Here is an 18721-nt window from a genome sequence, read left to right on the forward strand (position 1 = left end):
GCATGCTGATCCTATGTACCCCCTTCTCCAGTATAGCCCCAAATTTAAAAAATCCCTTATGTAGAAGTGTGCCCTTGAATTAACAGCAGACTTGTAGGGCAACCACTCCTCCCACTCATGTACTGAACTGCTTCATTGTCACTCCAAGTACAGTTTAATTATAGTTTTTCCAATCCCTCCTTTCCATTGTGCTATTGCTCTTTGTATACAGTAGTTATTCATTTATCTTTCAGAGATTTATGTCTTGTTTCAGTTGTATTTGGTTGTATTTTGTATTAAATATGTAGAGGAGGTAGGGCCAGTGTCTTCACTCTGCCACCATCTTGCCAGATGGGTTATTTCCATTTCGGGGGTTGGGAGAGATGCCATTACAAAAAATTCTCCTATGAGCATTTTTATTTTTTTTTTATTTTTTTTTAATAGAGGCATGTTTTATTTATTTGTTTGTTTGTTTATACATGCACTGGGCACAGTCAGAAGCGCGGGAGGGTGAGAGAATTCACCAGAGCCAGAGCAGGGAGCAGAGCAGGCAGAAGGACCGAAGTACACTGCTGAGGGGAGCAGCGGGCGGCAGGAGAGGTCTGCGCGCCATGTGGGACCCTGCTCCGGTGGCCGGGGAGCAGCCGGGGATCGAACCAGCGCCGCAGAGGCCGCGGGCAGCTTCGCAGCCCAGCGCTCAACCGCTGCGCCACCGGGGAGGCCCTCCTATGAGCATTTTTAAATATTTCATTTGGTGAACAGATGTACTCAATTCTTTTAGATATACACCTAGGAGTAGAATCATTAAGTCACAAATTATGCATATGTTTTACTTTAGAAAATAATGCCAATCTGTTTCCAAAGTAGTTGTTCCAATTTTCAATTGGAAACTATCAGTTGTCTATGTCACCATTATATGTTTGGTTTGTAAATTCTTTAATGCATTTTGATAAGTCATCTAGAGATAGAAACTCCAGATATTTGAAATATTTCTACATATATATGTTGTTACTCTAGTACACTCTAGTAAACCTTGCAACCAGGAATTTTCAGATCCAAAGTAGAATCTGAAAGAGAGACTAGGTAGTTGAAAGGTGAAAGTGAAGACAACATAGTTGGCGGAAAAAGAATGAAGATTTTATGGTGTGGATTTGGGAGATTGGAAAACGTTGAAACAAAGTGACCTGCATCCTTGAATTGCTGTCCCACATTGGTTATGATAGAGAGCTTTTACAAAATCTTATTTTTTTTCTTTTTATTTCAAAGTAATAACCTATTTATTTTAACTACAACCAAATATACTAAAATTTCTGAAAACATATTACCATGAAATTTCCTCACTGATCATAATGATGTAATCTGGAATAATCACCTAAAACATAAATAATAACCTGCCATAACATGTTATAAACAATCTAAGTTACCTGTCTCCTTATCACCTTTAGTTTTACCTTACTCTCTATTATTGCCCTCATCATTTTTCAATTTTATGTGTAAATATAGTATTATTTTATTTGAATTTTTCTGTTTCTTTTTAGCTCAACAAGAAGACGATGAATTTGTGTGTCAGATAATTTATGTCTTCTATCAAATGGTTTTCCACCAAGCCACAAGAGATGTCATAATCAAGGAAACACGTATCCTTTTAATGTTTACAATAGATCATTATATATCACAAACTTCTTTCTTGAGTCCCAGGCATTTGTTGCTAACTGCAACCTGGATGTGTTCCACCTGCCTAACTAAAGAGGCATAGCAAAGTGTAGCCCAATTTTAAATTACCTTTAACTTACTGGCTGCAGGACCTTGGATAAGTTACTTAATCTCGTAGCTCATACCATCTTGCATCTATAAAATGCCCTAATATTATTAAAATAATGACGTTCCCACTGTATATTACAAGTACTAATGGATTTAAAGTGTCTAATAGTTCTCAATAAAAATACTCGGTAGTAATTTATCATTATTACTTCCAAAAGATCCCCTAAAATCAAAACAGCCCACTCTTTGTATTCATAGTGAATAATAATGGTATCATCCGCCTAGACCATAGCTGAAAATGTTTATTTCTGCTCTCCCTTTTACTGTGTACAATCATGCATTTATTCTGTGAACATTCAAGTGCTACCCATCTGACATACTGTTTTAAGTATTAGATATATAAGAAATTCAGTCATTTTACTTAAGGAGTTTATGGTCTGACTGGAGATATAGATAGTGAGATCCATGTCAAAATGGATAAACATAAGATAAGGAGAAGATCTATAACTAAGTCTGGGGATTTTATAAAAGCTGGTAGTGGAAGTAATATGCTGAATCTCTATTTTTGGGGTGTGTGTGTGTGTGTGTGTGTGTCTGTGTGTCTGTGTGTCTGTGTCTGTGTGTGTGTAAAATGCAAAATCAGCCTTTGGACTTCACTGCATATGATCCTTCATTACCCATGTGAAAAATCTAAATTCTTATGTTTACTATACATAGCTCTTCATAACCAGACCTTAACCTATTTTGCCAAGACTCCCCCTCTAACCATACAATATACACATGTCTCTTAGTACCAGATTTCCCAACATTTATCAGGCATGATCCACCTTATCATCACTTACTGCTTCTGCATGTGCCTAGTCAATTTCAAATACGTCTCTTTTTTTAACCGAACAATCTCTTAACTCATCAAAGATAAGTTTTTAAATCACCTTCACAATTCAGCCTTTCTAATCCTGTCCCTCCAACCTTTCCAGTAACAGTAATTTATTTTTATCTCTGATGAACTATTTAAATTATGTATTCATATACCTGTCTCTTTGAAAATATTTGAGCCCTTCAAGCTCAAGGACTGGCTTTGCCATCATCTATACCCAAAATTAACACAGACCTGGCATGTGGTTGGTACTTATTTGATTAATGAACTCATGTACCTAAACAGTTAATGCCTGTCTAAAAGGAATACCTTGGGGGACTTCAAACTTTTTAAATGATCCTGCCGTTCCTCAAAACATTTTGAAACTCTTTGTGTTACATTCAAAGGCAATGATACATACTTTAAGTGTCAACTTTGGCAGAAAACTGCCTCATTTTTGAGGACATGTGTAATTTCTGGAACCATGTAAAGTCACCTAAGAGTTAAGTTCAGTGAGTAACAATTCAAATGGATAAATGTTCATTTTTATATGGGCTATCAAAATGCAAATGCTGTCTTATCTGAACATCTATATAGATCTCCCTTTATCATTAAATAATAAATATTTTTTCAAATATTTTTACAACTTTTAAACTGACTCTCCCAGAATGATAAATTCCAGAGACTCTTCTGAGCAATGCTAACATCATTGGAATACATTAATTTTTTGCAGCTGTGTTTGAGGGAACAAATTCCTTTAATACTAATAGTTAATTAATGAAAAAGATTTTGTGATAAGTGAGTTCTGAAAGATCTTTTTGGAACCTTTAGTGTGCTTTTCTGAGTTGAATGTCTCTTTAAGTCTTGTATGGAATACTAACTACAGAAGCCATTATAAGAAACACATATTATATTAGAAAACATTATACTGAAAGTATAACATTCCTAGTTAACATTTTCAAAAGAAAACCCTATTGTCTCATGAGGTATTTCCTGTGAACCAAAGAATAATAGTTACTTAAAGTATATACCAAGGACCAGGTATATAGCAGATTAAGTATTACTATTCTGCTTAGGTCTGTCTGTTTAAAATGTATTGGTGTGATCACATACATTTGTAGATATGTGATGTTTTATACCCCTAAAACATTTACAGTATTGTAAACCAATGTTATCTCAATAAACATTGTAGTTAAAATAAAATTTAAAAAAATAAAATGTACTCTGTCCTATTAGCAAAGCTTGCAGTATTAAGACATCTTCCATTTGACTTTCTCTTCTCAGTGCAATTTTCTTTACAGGTTCAAATATTTTGTGCCATTGAACCTTAAGTCCATATTTATAAAAACAGTTATTCTGAGGAATATAACATGTTGGTAATGGTGGCAATGGCAGATAAAAGATTTGCTAGATTAAAATTTTTGCATAAGCCTCAAGGGATACTAATTATATCTGTTGCTTTTATCCATGAGTTAAGATTGGATAGATTGCTTGAAGGGATTTATTTGGCCTATTGTTTTGGTATTTGAAAAACCAAGGTTTTTTTTGTTGGTTTCAATAACATTTAAATTTTTTTGTATTTTGTACATAATTAAAATTATAAAATATTTCACCATTTATGCATTGTATTTTGATTTATATTGTGATTCTCTATGAAACCAGTATATTTGAACATTTTAAATAAAGATACATTAGGCACAAAACTTTTCCATTTTTTAATTAAAATTTTGATCAACATTATTTGATATAATTTTTTTGTTTGTTTTTTGTTTGATATAATTTTAAACAAAATGAAGGAATGAAGGAAAGAAGCAACGTTTGAGATAACTGGTATAGACTTATTTTAGGTAAATAAGTTTTAAATGATTTATATTAAAATGTTTAAAATACTAAATATGGTTCTCAACAAAACTTGTAGTTATGGAGAACCTGAACTTTAGAACTAATTCTATTGTCATAATTTTCATATAATCCCAACAATTGCAGTATGAGAAGTAAAATAAATCAAAATATCTAGATCCTTTTAGATTCTGCCTAAGAATTTCTAAGATATTCCTAAAAATTGTATTTTCATTTTATCCTCACAGAAATTATGGTTAGTATTTAGAGTAGGTCTCATTTATTTACCTACTAAATAAAAATTTATTTAGCACCTGTAATATTTTTAAAGCAGTGGTTATTCTGGTGAATGAAATAGACAAAATTCCTACCCTAATGGAAGTTACATATATTCCAGTGGAAAAAAGAGGCAATAAACTCCATATTCTCCACATTATGATGTATTTCAGATTTATTATTCTGCTTGTTTTTCCTACATTTTAAATGTATGCCCCCCCCAAGAAAATAATAAGTAGGGATGGGTCAACCTCTGTATTTGCTATTTGATATGAAACTTGGTAAAATTGGTATTATAATCAGTGTCACAGAGAATGTCATTTGCTTTTATGCATATACTAAAGTTTTTTTGGTAGAAACTTGTAGCCTCTGTTTCAAATACAATTTTAAGCAAAATTAATTATAAATATTGGAGATCATACTTTCTCTTTTTTCACCACCTTTTTAAAATTTATTAAGTTACTTGTTTGATTTGAGTTTTATTTATTTTTCCCTTCCCCCTACCTATTCTGTATACTTTCCTTTTTTTTTCTTGTGTTAGTTAACTCAGATTTCACTTTGCATTCTCACAAAGTTCTGAAGAAATATATCTGTCCTTCTACTATCAAATCTGATATGCCCACTTCCACTTTCATGATACTTACTATCTAGTATAATTTCATCTTATTTTATAACATTTTTTAATTAGTTTAATTATTGCCTTTTGAAACTCAGTGTCTTCCTAAGATTTACAATGTTGATCTATTTTCTCATTTACTGTTTCTTCTTGAATTCCATTCCTTTATTCTCTGAGTTGATTTTCTTTAATTATCAATCATATCTGCTTAGATTGCTAAGTGAATATGAATATCTATGACTATCTATGTATTTATAACTGAAAATAATTTGCCCTCTTTAATAATAATTAGCATAATGCGGAATTCCAGATCGCATTTACTTTCCTCAGCAATTTGAAGGTATTTTTTCCACTGTCTTCTGCCTTGAATTAGTGCCAGTGAGAAATAGGTGGTCTACTAATTATTGGTATCTGTCATAAAGACTGATGCCAATTTACTTTTCTTTCCCTTATAATAAATGACTTGATCTTTTTGACAGGGAGACCAAAAGAATATTCCTCCTTCTTGAATGCCAAGTAGTTCTACTTCAATTTGACTTGGTAATATAGCCTTGCTTCATTTTTCCAAGTATGCAAATGTGCTCTTTCAGTATGTAATTTTCGTTTTATATAATTTTAGCAAAATTTTCCTGAGTAATAATACTTAGTGTTCTGCTTTGTTGCTTTGGACGTTTTCTTAAGGATTTCTGTTACGTTGGATCTTTGCCTATGTTTAATATAGTATCATTTTCTAATTTTTTTAATCTTTAGTAATTTTGCAAATTTTTACTTCCTTTTATATTTCTCTTAGAGTTTTATGTTATTCTTTACCTCATTACTATCGATTTAGCTGTTATCTGTTTGAAATATTTTTTTGCTCTGTCTAAATTATTTTATTTCTCTGAGTTTTCTAATTCTGATTTATATTGTTCATTCATATATATTCTATTTTTCTAAAATTCCTTTATCTCTTTTTGAAATATTAGATTGCAACCTTTAATTTTATGTTTTCTCCTATTAACTATGTGGAGATTTGACTATGATCCTCTTCTGTTGCTCTTTTTGTATAAAAATATTCCAGAATTTTGGGGGAGGGATCAAAAAAGGATCAAAAAGTTTAGTAGCTACACATCTCTACAGAGCCCTCTTTAGTAAATTTCACAATTTTTTTCTTTCCAAAATATGACCCTGTACTTTCCGAGATTTCTGAGATTCTTAGTTTTCCTTACCCATTTTTATGTAGTTTTTTTATTCCTGTTGTTCCTCTTTTATAAACAAATTAAGTATTAAATGTCTATGCTCATTTTGTACTAATGATTTTATTTTATAATTTGAGGTTCAATTTCAAGTTGGCATGTGAATTTAGAAAAATACAATTATTATCTAATGCAATTGAATGGTTTCGATCTCAAATGCAGTTTGTATCTTTAACCAGTTTTATTCAGAGGCTCCAGCATATCTCATAGATCTGATGCATGATAAAAATAATGAAATCCGAAAGGTCTGTGATAATACCCTAGATATTATAGCGGTAAGTAATTATATTTTTCTGCACAAAATATAAAGTCTTCCAACGCGGCAGACCTCTCCTGTCTTGCTCGCTGCTCCCCCTCAGCAGTCTATTTCCGTACATCTGCCTGTTGAGCTCCCTGCTCTCACTGGTGAATCTCTCCAACCCCCCACCACCACCCCGGAGACTCTGGCCTGTACCCTACTTCTAAAAAAAGCAAACAAACAAAATATAGTCTTCTGGGGGTGGAAGGGAAGAAATTTTATCTGTGTGTAGAATTTTGCCTTTAATGTAAACATTAATTTGTATTTTGGGAAAGCTAAGAAAATACTGTATTCACTTTTAAACATTAAGACCTGTGCCTTTCAATTTTTAAGTATAGGTTCCTTACTTAAAAAGATTTATACATTCAGAGCTTTATGTCTGGTCTATAGTCCACCTCAGAATCTCTTCTCAGAGAAATTACTGCATAGGAAAATGGGGTTTGATCACAGTTTCTACCAAAACTTAATATATCAACTTTGCAGCTTTGCATTTAAGTTTTTTGGTAAGTTACATCTTATATCAACTATTTTTTTTCAATTCCTTGACATTTTTTTCTTACAGACTTATTTTACTGTTTTCTTTAGAATGATGAAACTCAAATCTTAATGTTACAACTTTAGGAGTTTTTAAAGAATGTATAACTGAAGGAATGTGATCAGAGGAAATGTGAGTTGTGTGTTAGAAAATTGCTCACCATGCGAGACTTTTCCTCAGAAATCATGCTGCTCACCAGAGTCCTCTGGACTTGTTAGCAGTACCAGACATTAGATTACTTTAAACACTTTTTATCTATGACACATTCTATACACAGCCTTTTTGATCTTCTTTCTTTGAGTTGGATTTATACTTTCATTTTGACTTACCCTATAAAAAGTTTCTTTAATATAATCAATTCAACAATTTTCAAAGTTAACGTAAGCATCTGAAGAGGATCAGAATATTGAATAATATTTTAAAGAATTTTCATTAAAAATCCCTTGACATATTTGCTAGTGATTTCACTATGAAATTGGTCGTGTTATTAGATACTTATTAATTTCTCACATTTTAGTTCAGAATATCATTGCTAATTTAAAACTTACTACTAATCAGTTTTAATTAGTAATATTATTACCAATTTAAATGATTACATTGACATTTTAGCTTTGATCTCTAAGTTAAAATAGGGAAACTTTTCATATTAAATCTTTATCCCACCAAGATGTTTCCTACCTGTAGAGCACTAGTTGCTGGGTTTATGATGTGAAATATTTATTATTCCTACACGATAATTACATGGCTCATATACTATTTTCTAGTAGATCACTAATATCTTTGTTGTATATAAGCTGTATGTTGTAAAAATAAGAAACTTCATAAAGTCTTTAACTTAAGTTCTGTATGTGATTACCTTAAGCAATAAGAAAAGAGATGCCAATCTTATGAATTGTCTTTAGCATATTTTCAAATTACCTTCTTTTGAGAAAAGGTAGAGGGAAGGTAATATGTTTAGTTACATATTAGGTGTGTTTGGTTCAGAATGTGCTATACTGATGATTTCAAAAGGTCACCTTAGTCTTACTATAAAATATTTCATATAAACTATGAATATATTTATTACATGATTAAAAAATGTTTATTCCCAATTATATCTAAACTCTGGGCTCCAGTGTCTCATCTTAAACAGAAGTTAACCCCATCCTGTGTCAGCCTTTCTTTTCTCTATACTGTCCTAGTTCTCTCCTATCTATAGAATCAATTTTCTTTAAATTGTCTCCATGTTATTTCCATCATTTCTTCACTCCCTACCTCCCCATCTTCCTTTCAACCCATGACAATTCTGGCTTTTACCTGCATTGCAGCATTGACTTCTCACTAAAGCCACTCTGACATTCATTTTTCTAAATCCAAAGAGCATTTTTCATGTTCATTTTACTTTGCTGATCCTACCCTTCTTGAAGTAACTTACAAATCCTGAATGGAGTTAAAATGTAAAATCACAAAGAAACTTTAGACTACTATAATCTTAAAGAGAGCAGTCGGGCCTCCCTGGTGGCATAGGTGTTAAGTCTCAGCACTATCACCACTGTGGCCTGAGTTCCATCCCAGTCTGGGGAGCTAACCCACATATGCCGCAGCAGACCTGCCTTGCCCACTGCTCCCCTTAGCAGTTTATTTCAGTAGATCTGCCTGTTCTGCTCCCCACATGGTCTCTGGTAAATCCTCTTTTATACACACACACACACACACACACACACACACACACACACACCCTCTGGCCTACACCCCAGTTCTTCTATGCATAAACAAATAAATAGACAAATAAACATTGAGATAGACAAATAAACAAATAGACAAATAAACACAAGATATTGAGAAAAATATATTTAAAAAAGAGAGAACAATCAGCAAAATGAAAGTGGTGGTATATCAACTAGCTATATATATGGCCCTCTAAGAAACTAACCAGTCACTTGAGTTTGTATAAAATTCATCTGAGCAAATAATCTGAAACAATCACCTATTCTTGGACTCTCTACACTGAGTTCACAAAGTAAGCATTTCATGTGTGCTACGAAGTAATTTTGGATTGTTTTACTTCACATTTTGTAAAACTTTGATATGAAAAGTTATTTAGAAATTCTTTACATTAAACTGAGAATACTGAAAGATAATTATGTGTATGGATAATAATTTGATTTGGAAGTCTGCTGTGCTACCAGCTGAGTCGTTATTCATAGCTAAGTTTCTTAGAAGAAAAGCATCTCAATATAACTGATGGAAGGGCACCAGGCTCTGGCTTACATTATGCTGGAAGAATATATCTTTACCTTTCTTTTTGCTATTACAGAACTCCAGGATTTAAGCTCTTGGTTTAGTTTTAACTTGAGAGAAAGAACTGCATCACTGGGAGCAACTTTTTCCCCAAAATATTTTTCTTCTCTTGACTGTTAGGTATGGGTTCTGTTTTAGATTCAACTTTTGCCCCTGTGGAATAATAATGAGGTCTAATGGTTTGTTACATCTGGAAAATAACTGACCTATCAATAGTTCTCTCACCTGCTGAGTAATCTCAAGCAATTTATTTACGTTTTTGAAGATTCTATTTTTAATGATAATTCTGAGGATTATAGTTATTTTAAGGGTTAGAAAAAGGGTCTGGCATCTACCACATAATAGTCACTAAATATTTTTTGTTCAAATCAGACCAAAACTCAAATCTAACTGGGAAATTTATATGTAGACTAAATATTTTGGCCAGTGTTTCTTGTCATTGGTACAGTTAATTATATTATTTTCTATTTTTATTTTAAAATGGTATGAATATAATTTATTGTGGATTTTTACTGTGAAAAATTATGTAGAACATATATTTTAGCCAGACACACTGTTACTTACAGTTTAAGATTGTCTTTCAATATGGCTGAATTTGGCATTTTAAAGCTTCAGGTCAAGGTAACTGACCAGGGGAGTGGGATCAAAACAGGGGTGGGAAGAGCACAAGGGACCATGGTGATAGTTCCCGGATGAATGGGTGGTGGGAATTTCACAGAAACTATAACCGAGATGAAAATGCATACCTTGTACAAAATGAATAATGATGTAAAAAAAAAACATAAAAAGAAAAACTAAATGAATAAAAAGCTTTAATTAGGACAGTGTATAAAAAAGAAAGTGCCTTTTCTAGTGTAGAAGCACCTGATCTGTTTAATTACCCATGTTTTGAGCCTTTAATGATTTATTTGGATTTAGATTCAATTTAAAACCTAATCTCAAACTAAAGTTATACTATTAGTTTATCTGACCTTCAAAATTGGAAGAAATTTAAATTTGAATGCATCACTAAAAAGATAGTTTCTCAGGTCCACTTGGGACATAGTTGCCCATCTTTGGTTCTTTAGGCCCACACTGTATGACTGATCATGACACAGGGTGCTCTTTGCTTGTCCTGAATCTATTTCAGAAGTAAAAGGGGAAATTAACTTAATTTGAAACAGGAGAAACTTTGATTACACTGCAAAGATGATGAAACACTTGAAATAGGCTATTAAGGGAGAATGTGAAGTTTCTGTCCAGTAACCTTTAGTAATAACTAAATAACCAACTTTCTAAAATTATGTTAGAAACCTGCCTAGAAACCTTCACCACATGAAACCAACGGGTGGTGGCAGTACTCTCTATCATCGAAGATTGCATGTTTGTTGATGACATAATCAGCAAGTTGTTTCCTATGTAACTAGGCTTTACATGAAACTTCAGGAAGCAAGAATGAGGTAGGTGCAGATAGGAGCAGGACAGTGAAGAGAAAGGCCCTAGCTTTTTAGTTTTCAAAGGAGATTTAAACAGTAGTTAACCATTGCCTTTTCTCTCCCAAACTGTGGGAATTATGAAGGGAAACACATATCCCCTACACATGGAGAGCATCTAAACCCAATTAGATTTTCATCTTTCAGTACTTCCTCATCTTTGTGTGAAATATTTGTGAACCTCATTAAATTCATTCCCAAGGTAAATTCCTGTGTTGGCAAACATTTATTGTATTTTTATTAAGTACATACAGTGTTCCAGACACTAAGACTCTGGGAATACAAAACTAAACATCAAGAAGTCCCAAGAACATAAAAGTCTGCAATCTAGACGCTGGAAAACACAAGAGTACTGTCATCTAGAGGTAAATTGGACGTCAGGAGCAGCACTGCTATGTGGCCTTTCAGTTGATGTTCTATACTAATGGCATATTGTATCTACAGGTAACCATAGCCAGTTAATTTCCCTGACATGAAATTTTAAAATGCCAAATCACCTAGATTTTCTGGCCAAAAAAATGATGTTTGTTGTCTTATTAGGTAGCCTCAGGCCCGCATGTGATTTGATACTAATACAAGTTCCTATTCCTGGGATTAGCCATTTCTCTCTTAGTAATTTTGCTCATGGGAAGATTTTATGTATTTTAACCTGAAATCATACTCTGCTCTAATATTTTAAACTTAGAAAAACTAGGTACTATCTTAATTATAATATAGGTAAAATGATATTTGCTAATAATTCGTGTACTGAAATGAGATTAACCAATGTTGGTTTGCATATAATCTCCCATCAATTTTTGTGGTTCCCACAAAAATTACCAGGGCAATCTGTCATACAGACAAGCTGATTTTAATTGATAATTTTTCCAACAAGGGAGAACTCTTTTAAAAATGTCTCATACCAGCTAGAAAAGGGAAGTCATAGAAAATGTTTCTTAGGGTTGGGATTTGGGTTGCTATTAAAACTCAGGCACTTTTAGGACAGACTTTCAAAAGAAGGGAATGGTTAGAAATTGGGTAAGATAGGTAGATAGTGGTCACTTTTTAATTGGTTTATATGTTGACTATGGCATAGAACAGAAATTTTAGAAGTCAATTGTTGACAGAAATTTCTCAGATATTCTTTCAGATCAGGTAGAGTTGGCTCTTGCTCATTTTACAGTATTGATAAATTTTCACTTTAAAATTTGATTTTCATATCTCAGTTTCATATGATTGGGTTTAATGAGATAAGTTCAGTTAGCCCTCTTTTGTAGTTCATTTTTACATTGCATAAACCTGAAAGGCAGAAATTTAGGATATTTTTCCAGGTTGTTGGAATTCGTATAGATAGATAGATACACACACAAATATATATATATACACACTTGTGTTTGTACATTCCCTGCCAGTCTTATGCATATAATTTTTTAAGTTGGCAACAGTTGTATTTAAAATAGCATAAGCATAGTCTAAAAGATAAAAATCATGATTTTTGCTTGAAAAATTCATTTAATTGTGTCTTTTACTTTGTGGTTTCAGTTATCATGATATTTGAAATGATATTATACAGATAAGCCTCCCAGTGCTTAAAACAGAGGTTGAAGAGATAATTGTACTTTGAGGTCTGGTTAGAAAATGCCAGAGTCGAGATTAAAGGGCAACCCTTTGGATAATACTGTTGAGAACTAGATAGTATATGCTTAAAGTCAACTGCTCCACTAAGTATGTGTATTTAACTTTGTGTTTGTATATACATATCATTGGAAGAGGACTTTAAGCTATAAAAGGCATCGTTTTAGTAGCTACTACCTTAACCTTAATGAGTAACTCAATTACTCTAGATCTGCTTTAATTTAGTATGAAGAATTGTATTAAATAAACCATATTACATTCTCAATTAGGGAACTGCCACATTAAAGGAGAAAGGCAAAATCTGTTTTCCATCAATTATTTTAGAACACAAAGCAGATCTATGTAGCTCTATGTTATCCTATAGTGTGTTAATCAAATACAAGGTGTGACGGAAGCCAGTGACAAAGAGTTTTTCTGATAGTGAACAGATTCTGATAAATAGGCTGATTAAGGCTTCATAATGTTTCAGTGGTTAAGTAGTAAACAAAATGAACTGGAACTTCAAAAAGGATGACACATTCCATATAAAATCAAGCCATAAGTCTTTCATGATATTTCAGAATTTATGGAAAGTGAGTGTTTAAGACAATAATGTTAGGAGCTAAGAGAAGAAATAAAAGACATAGCATCTATGTCTTTAAAAACTAGACAAATTCAAGTCTTAAAACAGGGATATCAGAATGCACTCCCTATGGTAATTAAGACTGAGACAGACACGCAAAAGATTTAACCATGTCTGTTAAACTATATTCACTGAGAAAACACCATGAAGTAGCTGCGTAAGGGATTCATCCAGAATTCTTTGTAAATGTGTGTGTGTATGTGTGCACAGAAGGAGGTGGGAGGAGATGCAAATGTAAGGTTGTTAATGTTTGTTTTTTTAAGACTCCCTATCATTTTTTCTTTTTTTTTTGTTTTTACTTCCTTTTTATTTTATTTTATATATATTTTACATCATTCCTTCTTTGTACGATGTATGCTTTCTCCTTTCAGGTGTAATCCTTGCAAAATTCCCATCATTATTTTTTAAGATTTACTTTTATTTATTATGCATACAAGAACTAGGGTGCAGGCCAGAGGTACCGGGGGTGAGAGGATTCACCAGAGATAGTGGGGAGCAGAATGGGTGCATCAACTAAACTAAACTGCTGAGGGGAGCAGCTGGCAAGACCGGAGAGATCTGCTGCGCCATGTGTGTTAGTTCCCTGCCTGGGGATGGAACTCATGCTGCAGTGGCTGACTATAGCTTAATAACACTGAGACTTTAACCCCTGTGCCACCAGGGAGATCCCATTAATGTTTCTTAATCTCAAGTGTGAGGGGAACATAATGGATCATGGTAGAGGACTATAGGTGCCTTGGTGGTGGATGTAATATATACACCTGAATGTGGTAACATACACCTTAAGGGAGTGATCCTTTACCTCTAAATCATATACAGCATTGTAAACCAATGTTAACTCAATTTTTTTTTAAATAAAGTAAATCTTTATTTGAGATTTTTTTCTTACATCTTTGAAGTTACCTTTCTTCTCTAAAACAATAATAGTATGTGGCAGTTGACTTACATTTAATGCCAATTTCCAAAATTTGTTTTTGAACCTTTCCTGAAATCTAAAACTCTTGGGACCACTGTTCTAGCCTATAAATTTATTATACTTGCTATCAGGCTCTCAACAATCATAAGCAAAATATTTTCAAAAAATATGTAACATAAAACTCAACATTTCAGATACATGAAAATCAACGCCAGCACCATAGGGCAAAACAATACTATCTCAGTTGATTTAAACTAATGCTTATTAAGGAAAGGAGAAATGAAAATATTTAAACAAACACTGTATTCCTTATAACATGTTTCATTCCATGATGTTACATTTGATAAACAGTAGAATACCTAAGACTACATTATCACAAACTAGAGCAAACTTTTATGGCATAAATAAAATATCTTAATGTTTCAAACCTAGCCTCTAAATTAGAAAGATCTTTCAGAATATTTTCTACAGTTAACTATTAATAGTTAGGAAAGTCATTAAAAACTGCTAGAATATATACCAACATTTATTGTCATTCTATAAAGGTAAAGTATTATGGGCATTTTTTCTGTCATATTAACTTTCAGCAATGAAATAACTTTATAATCATAAACTCCAAATATTTTGTCATGTTATAATCACTTAAGAATTTAAGACCTTGATACTGTCTGGTCAAGGTTGTCATTTTCTTTCTCATGATCTTTAACATAGAGTCACACATTAAATCTCAAGGCCACCTCTTGTGAAAACTTTGTCATTGCAGTGGATTAATTGTAGTACTAATCTATAATAATTGTTGGATCTTTTATAAAACATACTCTTCTATATACTGAATGATTATACAGCTTAGTATAGAATAACACACTCTGTCTCATATTTCCTGAGGGAGAAACTGTTATTATAGTTTTCCTGAGAAACTGAGAAGACAATTACACTGTTTTCATTGTGATCTTGTAAACATTAATAGTCTTGTCAAATACTATTTTAGTTATAGAAAATAAAATGTACAAAAATACTTAAAAATCAGGATTAAAGTTATTTTTAATAAAATCACAGTGTTGTCTGGCATTGCTGGTATACTTTTTGGTCTTAAAGAAAAAAAGATGAAAGAAAACTTTAAAGGAATTCTGATTAGCATAAGTGTAGTTTTATTACATTGGCTCTAGGTCTGCTGTTAACTCACAGCCTTGGAAAATCAGCTTCCTCAAAACTAACGCGTCAAGATGTATCATCAAAAGTTAGTGATGTGTGATCATGAATATTTTTGTTTTGTGTGTGGAGTGTGGAGACTCTCTTCAAAAAACTCAGGCTTCCCCACTCTGTCTCTGGTGAATCCTCTCACCCGCCCCCCACACCTCTGGCCTGTACCCCTGTTCTTGTATGCATAAATAAATAAATCTTTAAAAAAATAAAATAATAAACATTAAAAAAAAACTCAGGCTTATATGTGTAAAACATTAAGACCATTGCTGAAGAGTGACACAAAGGCTTAAATTGCAAGGGCTATTGTTTGTGAAGAAAGGTGCATCTTTGTTACACATTTTACATTTCACATATACAACTAGCACAATTTATTACTTGTAGTTTTATTACTAACTTGGAACGGTTGAATCTTATAAGAAGGATGTAAGATGATAGCTCCTAAAATAAGCATATTTTTTTTTCTTTGTGCAAAGCACTATTGGGTTAAATACACTTTATGGATATGTGGTTTAAGGATTTATTTTTTGAATTATACCTACCTCTGTAACATTTCACAGACTTTAAGTAAGAAGCAAGTTTTACTCTTAGGGGAATAGCACACCCCTTGTTTTATTTGCTTTGGGCACCAGCTAGATTTTAACTCCTGTTTTTATACTAGGAATCTATATGCTTGAATTTAAATTATGATAAACAATCAAAGTATGTCTTTCAATCATTTTCCTTGAAAATTTCTACATTCAGATAATCAGATTTAAAATGTTTCTACCAAAATGAAAACTTTGCTTTTGTATCTCTTGCCCAGTGAAACAAGGTACTATTCATAAAAGAAACAATACTACTCAAGTTAATTCTAGTATTTAATGTAGGTTTTTTTTTAATAATATTCTTTTTTTTAAGATTTATTTATTTATTTATACAAGCACTGGGTACAGTCAGAAGCGCTGGAGGGTGAGAGAATTCACCAGAGCCAGAGCGGGGAGCAGAGCAGGCAGAAGGAGCGAAGTACACTGCTGAGGGGAGCAGCGGGCGGCAGGAGAGGTCTGCGCGCCATGTGGGACCCTCCTCCGGTGGCCGGGGAGCAGCCGGGGATCGAACCGGCACTGCAGAGGCTGCGGGCAGCTTCGCAACCCAGTGCTCAACAGCTGCGCCCAGGGAGGCCCTATTTAATGTAGTTTTAATAGGATGTCTGGCATTATAAGACATATCCTGGGAGTTTGGGTGACTTATAATTAACTTACCTTTTAGGAAAAATAAGACAATTAGTATGGAAAATGTCTTGCCCAACATGCCATTTTCACTTTTTATCTATGAAGTAAATTTTTCATATTAGGGATAATAAGTTCATCCTTTCCTTCTTCCATAAGTGTATGTGATCATTCTTTTTTATAAATGTGATCATTCTTAAATTATCTGGCCACTTCTTAAGGTTACCTTTGAGCACATCTACTGTACCACATATGGAATCAAAATGTATGCTTCTGAAGTCACATGAATTTTAAAGAGGTTCAAAGTCATATGTAGCATTTGGACTAAATTATTTTGAAGTTAATCACAGTGCCCATATTGTATAATTAGCACCACTTAGTGTTTTATTTCAATTTGGAAACCCAAATTGAACTGCTAAAGTGTGTAAGCAATTGAACTATTTGAAACAACTTCTCTATGCTATTATTCTTTCAACTCCCTCTTTCCCTAATACCCTCCAGTGTATAATCAGGTCAGAGAACACATTATTGAAAAAATACTGTGTTAAATAGTAAACTTGCCAGGCCAGAAACTACTACTTCTCTTATCACCACTGGTCAACAAATCAACCCATTTATATTGTAGAAACTTACAGCCAAAAATGGACCTTAGAGATCACTTTTTATATTCTCATTCAGTGAAGAATCCATTCTACAGTGACCCTCAGAAATGTTCATTTATCCATTGTTCAATTGCCTTTCCACATTGCTGATCCAATGTGGTTTGCGGTGCTGTAATAACCACATCCAGCTTTGTGCACTTGATCAAGTTACTACCGTGTTCTGGGCCTCATTTCCTCATTTATAAAATGGTAATACTTACAGTACCCGAGTCAGAGAGTTATTCCTTCAATTAACAGTAATAACTAGCATAACATACAGGTTTTCTAAATGCTTTATTTTATGTATATTTTCATTTTAATGAACAATTTATGTATGATCAATGACTGGACCATGCAAACAAGATACAGCATTTGGATTTAGGATTTTTAAATATCTACATTGTTAATTTCACATAGAGGTTAGCCTTATAAACTATAGATGTAACTTGGAATAAAAAAATAATCTTCAGTGATTTAAATATTGAAATTAGTAACAGTTGAATTAATATTTAATATATTTATGATAGATCTTTTATACAATTTAGTTTTAAATAATTATAAATGTAAATAATTATATGTGATTCTATTTAAATAATAACTAAATAAATTGACAATAGGAATGTTAATAAATAACTATTAGAAAGAAGGAAAGCTTAATTTAGTGACAGAATTGCCATTAACAGTACCCTGACCAAATATATTCTACTTCTGCCAATGTCACTTGAAAAGAAGCATCTACATAGTTTCCAAGAAATATTGTATAGAACACACAATAGATGTACTGATAATGTGAAACTTTAAAAATATAACAGAAAATTTTAACGTGGTAATAGTATAAAATTTCAGACATTCTCACCCAGAAAATCATTCTGTGCTAATTTTAACATGAGCCTTCTACTTTGGATAAAACTTGATCAATATTTGACTCATTTGTACATTTGGTCCACCTCTCAGTTATCATGATCATCTTGACCTATCATAGGATGATATTACTGTGGGACAGCACTATTATTGCCTGATGCCTTTCCAACTACTCTTTATTTAATTATTTTTATTGAGCTATACTTGATTTATAACTATATTTGTTTCAGGTATATATGATGATTTAATATTTGTATATATTGTGAAATGAGCAATACAATAAGTCTAGTTAACATCTGTCACCATAATTATATATTTTTTTTCTTATAATGAGAACATTTAAGATCTATTCTCTCAGCAACTTTTAAAAGTAAAATGGGGCCTCCCTGGTGGCACACGGGGTTAACAAGCAACCTCTGAAGCTATCTGCAGCTACTGCAGCACGAGTTTGATCCCTGGCCAGGGAGCTATCCACATGCGCAGCAGACCTCTCCTGACTTGCCCACTGCTCC

At 32.9% G+C, this 18721-nt stretch overlaps 1 protein-coding gene across 4 annotated transcripts in view; it reads left to right on the forward strand.

Moving 5' to 3' along the window:
• KIFAP3 (kinesin associated protein 3) overlaps nucleotides 1-18721 on the forward strand; it is a gene marked incomplete at both ends in the record, with an annotated part of 134458 nt that overhangs the window by 71933 nt on the left and 43804 nt on the right. For all 4 annotated transcript variants that reach the window (XM_084250609.1, XM_084250610.1, XM_084250612.1 and 1 more), the window contains 2 exons: nucleotides 1518-1616; nucleotides 6752-6837. In XM_084250609.1, coding sequence (XP_084106735.1) covers nucleotides 1518-1616; nucleotides 6752-6837 — 185 coding nt within the window. The remainder of the gene's footprint in view (nucleotides 1-1517; nucleotides 1617-6751; nucleotides 6838-18721) is intronic.

This window comes from Talpa europaea, assembly GCF_964194135.1.
Source record: "Talpa europaea genome assembly, chromosome: 12".
NCBI classification, from domain to species: domain Eukaryota; kingdom Metazoa; phylum Chordata; class Mammalia; order Eulipotyphla; family Talpidae; genus Talpa; species Talpa europaea.